The sequence below is a fragment of the Podarcis vaucheri genome (assembly GCF_965113315.1).
Source record: "Podarcis vaucheri genome assembly, chromosome: 9".
Lineage (NCBI taxonomy): Eukaryota > Metazoa > Chordata > Lepidosauria > Squamata > Lacertidae > Podarcis > Podarcis vaucheri.
In genome coordinates this window covers 70,972,123-70,984,841 of record NC_138767.1, presented here as the reverse complement: position 1 = coordinate 70,984,841, position 12,719 = coordinate 70,972,123, and the positions used below count along the sequence as shown (strand labels likewise).

Here is a 12,719-nt window from a genome sequence, read left to right as displayed (position 1 = left end):
AACGTGGGTAAGTGTTATTCCAGGTAATTCCTTTATTAGCAAGTTTTTGTTGAATTCACATTTTTGACACACCTTATTGGAAGCTTGAACCTTTTGACGGAAGATGGGCTGGGCAAGGCCACCCATGAGAACATGTGAGCCTCAGGTGGCAGAACCATGCTTGTCTGCATGTGATTGGGTTCAGAGAAGACAGTAGTGGCAGCATACATGTGCCTTAGGGGCAGGCAGAGGCTACAACCTCCCCTCCAGCCAAGACCAAGGCCTAACCTCACAAAGTTGTGACGATTGCTAGGAGGTAGGCAAAAACAAAATGGTGGGTGCTCATTTGCCAAGCGCAAAAAAATCCTGCCTTGCCCCAATATGGCAGCCAGCGTAATCCATAGCAAGGTTGTAGTATGAACTGCAGTAAAATTAAAGGGATGGTGGGGAATCTGGCGAAAAAATGGGACAGAGGAGGAACTGCCAGGCCGAGCTGCAATTTATCTCCCCAGGAGTGGGCCCAGGTGGCGCTGGTTGACCAGTCAGGCCCACCTCTCTCCCCCCCCCGGGAAAGCCTGCCTGCTCATGCCAATTGCCGGCAGGCAACCAAACCCTGGCGCCCTCGCCGGATCACTGCAGGGCCCATGGCGCAGCCGCAACACTGCCCATCAGATAAGGTCAGCAGACTTGTGGCTGACTATTTGCGTATTACAGTCGCACCTTGGAAGTTGAATGGAATCTGTTCTGGAAGTCCATTTGACTTCCAAAATGTTTGTAAACCAAATCACGGTTTCTGATTGGCTGCAGGAAGCTCCTGCAGCCAATCAGAAGCCACAGAAGCCCTGTTGGATGTTCGGGTTCCAAAAGAACATTTGCAAACTGGAACAATCTCTTCCGGGTTTGCGGCGTTTGGAAGCCAAAACGTCCGAGTTCCAGGGCAGTCAACAACCAAGGTATGACTGTACTCAGTTTCTCATCCATGGACCCCAAACCACAGGAGCTTAAGATATCTATTCTATGATTAGTAGGGTTGTAAACAAGTATTTTGCAATATTATCACCTCTCTTCCAATGTCACTTTCAGTACGTGTTTATAGCAATCTATATCTAATAATCAAGTACAATCCACAAAGCAGAACAAGCACGGCCGCTGACACCTCATGGGACAAGAATCGTAGCTGTCCAGTCATAGGAGTCTGAATGCTGGAAAGCAAAGATTTCCTGAAAATGAGACATTTTCTGCATTTACAACACCTGGGAAATATGGCTGCGTGCTGTGATCCTAAACATGTTTACCCAGACATTTGTTCCGTTGTGTCAGTGATGAAGTTAGGTCATTTTAGACTCTGGACTCTGTCCTTAATGCTCTTGCTTCTCTGAAGGATGTATCACTTCAAAATGTGGAAAGCGAGCGCTGATATGCTAGGAGACCCTCCTGCTCATTCTGTAGTTTCTGCCATAAACTCTAGCCGTCACTGGCATGACTGCATTGCGTCCAACAGGAATTTATCCTGTAAGTGTGCTTGAGGACTGCTCCTAAGTGTGACCTGCTTATTCAGTGGCTCTTGCTATGTACCCATTGAAGTCACGGTGGGGATTATTCTTGAATTTCTGGCTCAAATTTCAACACAGACCACTGTTTACCCGACAATCTTGATGCTTCTAGCTTAGCAAACAGAGCTAGGATAATATTGTGGCCAGGACATACAGCAATGTCATATAATCTTCCTTCCCAGAAGGTCTCGGTGAACTGAAAACTAAGCTTGTTCTTTCACATAAAAGTGATTAAATTTCTCTTATCTTCCCCCCTCCCTCCACTTGAAGGTACATATTGATCCCTACCCTGACCCTAGCATATATTTAAAGGAACATCCTACTCATCTTGCTGTGACCAGGTATGTTGGCTGTTATCTTCCCAAGCTCAGACGAAAACGCAAGACTGTGATAGTATTGCTAAATTAAGGCCTGTATGCAAAACACCAATTGGATGTCAGTTTAATGACTCTGTAGAAAGGAATCCCTCTTCTTTCTGCCCCTTATCAAATGGGGGATTCGCTTCAAAAACACAGTATGGCTGACTTAGAACTTAAATCTAGACCTTAATCTCTTCCGAAATTAGCATTTGGGGGTGGTCACATGTACACTTTTGAAATTGGAGACCCAGAACTTTTTTGAGCAGCTAACACAACTGCTTTGGCAGAACAGATTAGGTATAACAAGGCAACCCTAATAAATAGTCTTTAAAGAAACATTTCCCTCTGATTGGAAACAAAATATGCCAGCTCTGGGGTAGTGTACATTTCTGCTGGATTTGAGGGCACACAAGTGAACTAGGAAGGCATTCAGCCATATGAACCCAAACTTTTCTGTGGTTGTCCCTGATACATCCCCAAACTACCCCCTTATTGGTCCCACAGTTATCAAGGGTGCAAAGGTTCTGAGATGGTGGCAGAACCTGACATCTTCAAGAATGGAGATCTATTTCTCATAGGAGAAGGTTCAATGTCTCCTATGGCCCCGGGGCACCTTCCAAGGAATATAACAAGGTGGGAAACTGGTTTAAGTTCCCCTTTCCAGTGAACATAGAAAGGTGTTCTTGGGAAAGGTGGAGGTAGAGATCTCAAAAAGACACTTCTCAACAACCTCTGTAGACTTCAATCCCTGGGATTCCTAGGTAAAGCAGGTCACTTGGTATAAACTATATATATATGTTGTTGTTTAGTCGTGTCCGACTCTTCGTGACCCCATGGACCAGAGCACGCCAGGCACACCTGTCTTCCACTGCCTCCCGCAGTTCGGTCAAACTCATGCTGGTAGCTTCGAGAACACTGTCCAACCATCTCGTCCTCTGTCATCCCCTTCTCCTTGTGCCCTCCATCTTTCCCAACATCAGGGTCTTTTCCAGGGAGTCTTCTCTTCTCATGAGGTGGCCCAAAGTATTGGAGCCTCAGCTTCAGGATCTGTCCTTCCAGTGAGCACTCAGGGCTGATTTCCTTCAGAATGGAGAGGTTTGATCTTCTTGCAGTCCATGGGACTCTCAAGAGTCTCCTCCAGCACCATAATTCAAAAGCATCAATTCTTCGGTGATCAGCCTTCTTTATGGTCCAGCTCTCACTTCCATACATCACTACTGGGAAAACCATAGCTTTGACTATACGGACCTTTGTCGGGAAGGTGATGTCTCTGCTTTTTAAGATGCTGTCTAGTTTTGTCATCGCTTTCCTCCCAAGAAGCAGGCGTCTTTTAATTTCATGGCTGCTGTCACCATCTGCAGTGATCATGGAGCCCAAGAAAGTAAATATAGTTTATACCAATTGACCTGCTTTACCTAGGAATCCATAGTAGATGGATAATAGATATGGAGATATATCTATTAAAATATTAAGAATATATAATCATTTCAACGTGGTAAAAGTTTGAGAGAACCAGTATGGAGTTCAAATTGTGAGCGTTCCATTTTCTGCCATTAGATTCATTCAGAAATAAGTTGAGCTATTTTCCCCAAAATAGATAAAAGCATCTTATTTCCAAGTCGATTGAATTTGAAATTAAACTCGCTCCAATAAGCCCTGGTCCTCTCCCCATCCTTCTCACTTATTGAACAGGTGTGTCAGGAGTGGCAAGCTATGGCAAGTGGAGCAAGGAAGACTGGTATTTCTCTCCTGCCCTTTCTGGCAGAATTGAGCAGGTCATTGGGTGTGGGAGATGGGGGGCACACCTCAATAGCCAGTAAAACGACCAAAAAAGTTGGTGAAGGAAAGGTAGCGATGGGAATATCAGTGCATACCTGACGCAAACTGTGAGAAGAAACAAATAATGTACTTAATTTGTGCATTGCAGAACACCTTTCATTTACAGGGCACTTAAGTTAAAGGCTTATCTTATTATCATCTTTTTTATTACTTTAGTCCAATCAATAAATTGCTGGCACGGCATTTTTCATCTCTAATATCTCCAGTTTGATATCACCATTGTCGTCACAATGGCGTCAAAACATCTGCTAGCGTTTATTATGGCAATTTCTACGACCAATCTCGTTTCCGTTTCACATGTCAGTTTGCCCTTAAAAGACTCAGCAGCCTCACACTTGCATTTTGTATATTTTCAGTGGAAACAATATTTGATAACAATATGCAAGATGCCACGTGGGAGCATAACAGGCACAATAAAATGGAAGCTTAGTTGTCTGTTTTGATGGTCAGGCCCTCATCTGTGCTCTTACTAGAGGTTACCATGGTTCATTTGTGGTCATTCCCAACTGTATACTAGTTCATACGTTGCAGGCAAAGGCAACAAGCACAATAATAATAGAATTGCACCTTGCCGACAAAGGTCCATATAGTTAAAGGTATGGTTTTCCCAGTAGTGATGTATGGAAGTGAGAGCTGGACCATAAAGAAGGCTGATCGCTGAAGAATTGATGCTTTTTAATTATGGTGCTGGAGGAGACTCTTGAGAGTCCCATGGACTGCAAGAAGAGCAAACCTATACATTTTGAAGAAAATCAGCCCTGAGTGCTCACTGGAAGGACAGATCCTGAAGCTGAGACTCCAATACTTTGGCCACCTCATGAGAAGAGAAGACTCCCTGGAAAAGACCCTGATGCTGGGAAAGATTGAGGGCACAAGGATAAGGGGGTGACAGAGGACGAGATGGTTGGACGGTGTTTTTGAAGCTACCAGAATGAGTTTGACCAAACTGCGGGAGGCAGTGGAAGACAGGAGTGCCTGGCGTGCTCTGGTCCATGGGGTCACGAACAGTCGGACACGACTAAACAACTAAACAACAACAAGGAACCCTGAGGAGTCCAACCTTCTGCAGTGCAGGAATATGAAGCCGTCCCAGAGGGAGATTGAACCTGCAACCTTGACATTCACAGCATCATGCTCTAACCAACTGAGCTATCCAAATTCGTAAACCACTTCACAGCCAGAAGCCACTTAAACTGCATACAGCAATATTGCGTATTAATGAAACTAATGTGTAGATTTAATTTGTGCTTTAGAAAAGTTTCGATGTGTTGCCCATAAATTATCTTCATAATTGTTAAAACAACTTTATAAGGTACAGCAATATCAGAAGCAGCTTTTTCTAAGCTCAGATACCTCTTCAGTGCTGAAATACCAGTGGCCTTGACATACATACATACATACATACATACATACACACACACACAGTGGTACCTTGGGTTAAGTACTTAATTCATTCCGGAGGTCCATTCTTAACCTGAAACTGTTCTTAACCTGAAGCACCACTTTAGCTAATGGGGCTTCCTGCTGCCGCTGTGCCGCCATAGCACGATTTCTGTTCTCATCCTGAAGAATAAAGAATGAAGAATCCTGTTCTCATTCTGTTCTTAACCCGAGGTAATATTTCTGGGTTAGTGGATTCTGTAACCTGAAGCGTATGTAACCTGAAGTGTATATAAACTGAGGTACCACTGTATATATTTAAGGTGAACAAAATATTCCTATATACTGTCTTTGAAATGACATTTTGGAGCCCTAGCCCACCAAGGCAAAAATGATTTTGGAGCACACTACGACTGATTAAGACAAGTCCTTTTCCCCCAAACCAGGTCTATCAATTCTCCGAACTGAAAATAAAACCCTGATTAATTTTAAAGGAACAGAAATCGCTTTCCCAATAATACAATAGGACCGATTATGTTCTAGTTCACACTATTTCTGAATCTGAAAATAAATTACCTCAAGTTCTACAGGACACTAAATCTGAAGGTCCTTCCTCCTTGAATCAAAGTGTCCCCTTTCTAACCAAATTTTGGGTGAAACCTTCAAGGCTGCTCAAGCAAGGAAGTGCTACAACAACAGCATAGCCTACTCCCACGGTGAGAGCACCCGGCTAGTCGCAAAAGGGGGGGGGGCATTTTCCAAATTGGCGTAGAAAGGGGAGGTTTCCATCTCCTGAAGACATCAGAGTGTCACTTCTTGAGAAAATGCATGCCTCAGCTGCTGGAGCGGGGATGCTGAGGATTCAAGACATCCTCCTCTGAATTATTTGACACAGTAGGTTCTCTGGGCTCTGCTGGTCTTGTCTCACTAGTATTTTCCTCTGTGGAAGAGAGTTCAGCTGGAGCCTCTTCAGGCATTCGTGATATCCGGCGATGAACAACTGTTGGAACACACAATATAATACAGCAGATAAAAGTAGTGTTATAGATTAGCACGCCCACCATCACTCAGGTGATGCAACTATTGGGTTGTGGCGCTCATCTCGCTTTCAGGCCGAGGGAGCCAGCGTTCGTCCACAAACAGCTTTCCGGGTCATGTGGCCAGCAGGACGAAACAGCTTCTGGCTCAACAGGACACCGTGATGGAAACCAGAGCGCACACAAAACCATTTACCTTCCCGCCACAAAGGTACCAGTTTATCTACTTGCATTGGTGTGCTTTTGAAGTGCTAGGTTGGCAGGAGCTGGGACAGAGCAACAGGAGCTCACCCCATCACGGGGATTCGAACTGCCAACCTTCTGATCGCAAGTCCAAGGGGCTCAGTGGTTTAGATCACCTCTCCAACAAGGAGGACTACGTACACAGCTCCAGATCCTGAAGACACCCTTTATGAATATGGAACCTGATTCAGTAGGGAGATTCGCACACAGAACCCACAGTCCATATGCAGATGGCCTGGAAGAGCATCCTTTTCTTAAACAGTACCTTGCATAGCAGAACCGTCAAGTGTACTTTGCCCTTTTTAACGTCTGGATTCCTATTCAAACATTTCTTATGGTGACTCTTCTTTTGATTTAAATTTGATGGTCAATTCAGTTCCCCATATGATTTATCATTTGCTTAAAAGCACTTCTAAACCACTTAATCTTTCAAAAGTCTCTAAGCAGTGTTCAGTAATGTCTGTGTGGCATCATCGTTATTATTTATCCAATTTCACACCCACCCTTCTCCAAAACATTCAAAGGCAGGTCACAGCCAGTGGAAACGACAATATTAATAGCAGTTCAAAACAAATACCAAATTCTCCAAATTCCCTTCCTTCACTAACATACTTTGTGTTATGTACTGAAGTTCTCACCCTGGGCCAGCAGGGGGATACTGTAGGTAGTTATGCAAATAAGGGATCAAAAGTGGCGTTCAGTGATTGGACAGTTTTAGAAAATTGTTACAGTTACGTTGTACTGGAGCTCTATATAAGCAGGCTGACTGAGCCCTTCAGTTCAGTTCTGTTCTGGCCTCTGAATAAACAAGAGCTGTTTGAAGAATCGCTGTGTCATCTGATATGTTCACCCACAACTTAACACTTTGCCTCCTTTGCCCATTAGAGTAATGAAAGCTTATACTAATGGCAAAATCTAGCAAATGCTAAGCACAATCCACTAAAAGCTATGGAATGGGAATTAAGTTGTTACTCCTGTTAAAATAAATGACTATAGTGCACTTAACATGTAGGATTGTGGTTTAAGCGGTCTGCAAAAATGAGGTATACACTTTCAGTGTCTCCCAGATTTACTACTGTGGTCAAAACACCTATCGGAACACGCTTACATATTTCAGATCACTCATTTGCTGCTTAAACACTTTAACTCTAGTCTTATTAATTCTTGCTTATAGCTTTGCACATTCCCTTCTCACCTCTTTCGGGGACTGATGCTTCTTCACCTCTTATTGCAAAATAATTTTCCTTTCTGAGCTAATCTGGGATTTGCCATCCCCATCCCTATTGTAAAGGTAAAAGTAAAGGGACCCCTGACCGTTAGGTCCAGTCACGGACGACTCTGGGGTTGTGGCGCTCATCTCGCTTTACTGGCCAAGGGAGCCAGCGTACATCCCTATTAATAAAGGTAAAGGATCCCTGACCATTAGGTCCAGTTGTGACCGACTCTGGGGTTGCGGTACTCATCTCGCTTTATTGGCCAAGGGAGCCGGCGTACAGCTTCCGGGTCATGTGGCCAGCATGACTAAGCCGCTTCTGGCAAACCAGAGCAGCACACGAAAACGCTCTTTACCTTCCCGCAAGAGTGGTACCTATTTGTCTACTTGAACTTTGACGAGCTTTCGAACTGCTAGGTTGGCAGGAGCAGGGACCAAGCAATGGGAGCTCACCCCGTCGTGGGGATTCGAACCGCTGACCTTCTGATCAGCAAGTCCTAGGCTCTGTGGTTTAACCCACAGCGCCACCCGCGTCCCAATACGTCCCTATTGTAGAAGTCATTAAACTCTGCACAGCAAGGTAAACGTTAAATTGCAGGTGAGGTTCCAAGTTCTTAGGCTGAGCGTGCGTGTGGACTCGATGTCAATTTATGCTCTCTGCATGACATTTCAATACCATCCTTGAGTAAACCGCATTGATCTGAATCGTAGATAACCTTAAGATTACACTATAAAATAATCAACTGAATCACAGTTCCATCAGGTGAGAAACATGGATGTTGTAAAGAAAATTGTCTCTTCCTGCTATCTTGTCTTGTTAATATTCTACCAACAATCCTTTTTTTAAAAAAATATATCTAGATGAATGCTTTAGTTGAATACTGACTAGAAACAGGTTTAAACCAGCTTTATTTGGCTTTCTCACGCTCGGAGACCAACTGAACCACAAGTAAAAAAAAAAAAAATAAATAAAGGTTAAATACCGGTTGCAAAAGGGACGCGGGTGTCGCTGTGGGTCAAAACACAGAGCCTCGGACTTGCCGATCAGAAGGTTGGCAGTTTGAATCCCCGCAAAGGTGAGCTCCCGTTGCTCGGTCCCTGCTCCTGCCAACGTAGCAGTTCGAAAGCACGCCAAAGTGCAAGTAGATAAATAGGTACCACTCCAGCGGGAAGGTAAATGGCGTTTCCGTGCGCTGCTCTGGTTCGCCAGAAGCGGCTTAGTCATGCTGGCCACATGACCCGGAAGCTGTACGCCGGCTCCCTCGGCCAATAAAGCAAGATGAGCGCCGCAACCCCAGAGTCGGTCACGACTGGACCTAATGGTCAGGGGTCCCTTTACCTTTACCTTACTGGTTGCAAATAAGACTGCACAAAATCTTTACACCCACCCATACTGGCAACACCCGCCTCCCTTTCCAGGATTTGGGTGAGGGAACAGGAAGTGCTGTATAACGTAACTCCCCCCAAAAGCTAGCTGTGTCATGCCTGTATCAGTAAAAGGAGAAGAAATAATTGTCCTTCTCTCTCACCCCATCCCAATAGATGAAAGAGGGTTGATTTCTTTTATTCTTATAATAATTTTCTTTTATTCTTATATAAGAATAAGAATAAAAGGAAATTATTATAAATTAGTTTGGAGATGGTATTTAATGCCAGTCAGACTAAATCAAATAAACAAGGAATATTTGGCGTTATGTCGGCAGGGGATGCCAGGAAACTGGGAATTATGTTCACATGTGGTGGGGGTGTAATGATGCACAATTTTTCTGGCAAAGGGTGTTTAAGGAGATAACAGAAATCACTGGGTTAAAGCTGACCAAAAGTCCAGAGGTAACATTATTATTAATTTACGATGGGGTGGAAGGTTCGTAGGCTATGAAGGACTTGCTCACAAATTTATTGACAGCTGCACAAATTATTATATAGCCAGAAAGTGGAAGGGACAAACAGAATATAAAATGGAAGAATGGTATAAAGAGGTGTGGGATATGGCTATTATGGATAAATTAATATGTGCTATTAAAGTAATACAGGGAATATGTAGGAGAAATGATTTTGAGGAGATACAGAGGGCGTTTGTGGAATTTGTACTGTTAAAATGGAAAGGGGTCAAACCATCGCGAGAGGTGTTGAAATTTTGGGATACTGGATAGTTATAATGGAATGGTCTCATTGGTGGGTGCACATCTTTATTCTTATTTATGTATGATTGTTACTTTGTCAAAATAGAAGAAGAAGAAGAAGAAGAAGAAGAAGAAGAAGAAGAAGAAGAAGAAAGTTGGTTGAATCCCTCACAATGTGGAAATGCAACAGAACTATCCACTCTCAGAGGCCGTTGCTCACTAATCAGCCATGTGGGCAAGTCCTTCAATCAGGAGACACTTTTAGGTCCATGACTCCTGCAGAGACACCACTGGGCAGTCTCTTTTGAACGGAGAAGTAGTTCTGCACTTTTGAGGAGTAAGGTCAGTTCTTACACAGTATATAATCATGGGAAAAAAATGAAACAACAAACCCTGTGCCTCAGCTTAGAAAACACAGATGTAGAACCTCAGCATTGCTCATATTCCTTTTATTACTCCACGAGAAGTTCCACAATTACTTGTCTGGAATTTATATAAGCAATATATTGAAAAAGGGAGGTCTCTAGTTACTGGAAGGGACGTGGGTGGCGCTGTGGGTTAAACCACAGAGCCTAGAACTTGCTGATCAGAAGGTCGGCAGTTCGAATCCCCGTGACAGGGTGAGCTCCCGTTGCTCGGTCCCTGCTCCTGCCAACCTATCCAGTTCAAAAGCACATCAAGTAGATAAATAGGTACCGCTCCAGTGGGAAGGTAAATGGCGTTTCCGTGTGCTGCTCTGGTTCGCCAGAAGCGGCTTAGTCATGCTGGCCACATGACATGGAAGCTGTACACTGGCTCCCTCGGCCAATAAAGCAAGATGAGCGCTGCAACCCCAGAGTCGGCCACGACTGGACCTAGTGGTCAGGGGTCCCTTTACCTTTACCTGGTTACTGGTGGTATCGGGCTAGGCTATACAGTCATACCTCGGGTTGAAGTAGCTTCGGAATGAGTATTTTTGGGTTGCGTGCTGCAGCGACCTGGAAGTAATGAAGCACATTACTTCCCGGTTTCGCCGCTCATGCATGCACAGACGGTCAAAATGACGTCACGCGCATGTGCGGAAGCGGCAAATCGCGACCTGTGCACACGCAGCCACAGGTTGCGTTCACTTCTGGATGTGAACAGGGCTCCGGAATGGATCCCATTCGTATCCAGAGGTACCACTGTACGTGGTCCCTTTTTAAAGAGCTGCTGGTTCACAAGGTGTGAACCAAATGAAATAAATCAAATAAATAAATCAAAATGTGGATCAAAATGAAATAAATGAAAATAAAATATGAATAAAATCAGAACTGTGCAAGGCTACATTTTCATTCCATGCTTTTATTATTTAAGCTGGCATCCGATCTCAATTCTTTCCCCTCTGTAGTGAAAAAGTAAACTACGCTTTTTGACCTGTTTGCCTTCAGTAGTCTTTAAAAATCTACTTTGATTCCTTTTTCTATCGAGGAAAACAAATGGGACAGAGCAACAGCTTATGTAATCAAAGACATGGAATATTCTATTTAAAAAAGCCTTGTACACTTGTGATTTTATTATTATTATTTTGTTCTTCAGCTCTATGGCTGCTGCTAGATACTTACCCAACAGAGCCCGGAAACACTGTATGACAAATACAACCAATGCAGAGACAAACAAGGAGCCCAGGAAGTAAATCTGCAAGGAATTCAGAACCTTGTATTAGCCAGAGCACAACATGCTAGGCATTTACTCAAAGAACAGTGGAGTTGTACGCACCAGACTAGAATGCAAAGTTGTCTTCCAGAAAACACGCAGGTGGAAATAAAGCAAAGCTAAAGTGCATGGACTGATTGATTCTTGGTTGCTATAGCTCCAACACCTACGGACAACAATAAGAAAGACATCAATGTCAAATAAAAAATATGCCTAGGACCCTCGTACCTACGGGACCACCTCTCCTGGTACGTCCCACAGAGGAACTTACGGTCTTCAAACAAAAACATCCTGAAGGTCCCAGGTCACAGAGAGGTTAGGCTGGCCTCAGCCAGAGCCAGGGCTTTTTCGGCTGTGGCTCCGATCTGGTGGAACGCTCTGTTACAAGGGACTAGGGCCCTGCGGGACTTGACATCTTTCCGCAGGGCCTGCAAGACAGAGCTGTTCCACCAGGCCTTTGGCCAGGGCACAGCCTGACTCCCTCCTTTGGCAATCTTCACAGAACTCTAGCCCAATGGTTGCCATCAATTTGATTTGAATTAATTTTATAATGAAATGATTTTAGAATGTTGTATTATTTTATTGTTGTTAGCTGCCCTGAGCCTGGCTTCGGCTGGGGAGGACAGGATATAAATAATAATAATAATAATAATAATAATAATTATTATTATTATTATTATGGCTCTCAGCAGCCTGTCGCAAGAGCAGACAAGGACTATGCAGATGAAGGAGTAAAGCCAGGCAGATAGAAGGCTTGAGTCTTAACTGGGGCCATCAATGATAGGGCACAGGTGTGGAGGACTCCCTGGTCCTGAATGGTGTAACTGTGCCCCTGAAGGATCAGGTGCGCAGCCTGGGAGTCATTTTGGACTCACAGCTGTCCATGGAGGCGCAGGTCAATTCTGTGTCCAGGACAGCTGTCTACCAGCTCCATTTGGTATGCAGGCTGAGACCCTACCTGCCCGCAGACTGTCTCGCCAGAGTGGTGCATGCTCTAGCTATCTCCCGCTTAGTCTACTGCAATGCACTCTCCGTGGGGCTACCTTTGAAGGTGACCCAGAAACTACAACTAATCCAGAACGCGGCAGCTAGACTGGTGACTGGGAGTGGCTGCCAGTCCTGAAAGACCTACATTGGCTCCCAGTACGTTTCAGAGCACAATTCAAAGTGTTGGTGCTGACCTTTAAAGCCCTAAATGGCCTCGGTTCAGTATACCTGAAGGAGCGTCTCCACCCCCATCGTTGTCCAGCTGAGGTCCAGCTCCGAGGGCCTTCTGGCGGTTCCCTCGCTGCGAGAAGCGAGGTTACAGGGAACTAGGC

General features: G+C 44.5%; 1 protein-coding gene across 1 annotated transcript in view; it reads right to left on the bottom strand.

Annotated features, from left to right (window-relative positions):
* Positions 1–5,336: 5,336 nt before the first annotated feature.
* The window catches only part of SEL1L3 (SEL1L family member 3), a 49,788-nt gene continuing 42,405 nt past the window's right edge, over positions 5,337–12,719 (bottom strand). The window contains exons 22-24 of the mRNA XM_082238467.1: positions 11,464–11,566; positions 11,310–11,382; positions 5,337–6,110 (exon numbers count right to left, since the gene is read on the bottom strand). Of these exons, the coding sequence (XP_082094593.1) occupies positions 5,944–6,110; positions 11,310–11,382; positions 11,464–11,566 (343 nt within the window). The 3' untranslated portion in view covers positions 5,337–5,943. The remainder of the gene's footprint in view (positions 6,111–11,309; positions 11,383–11,463; positions 11,567–12,719) is intronic.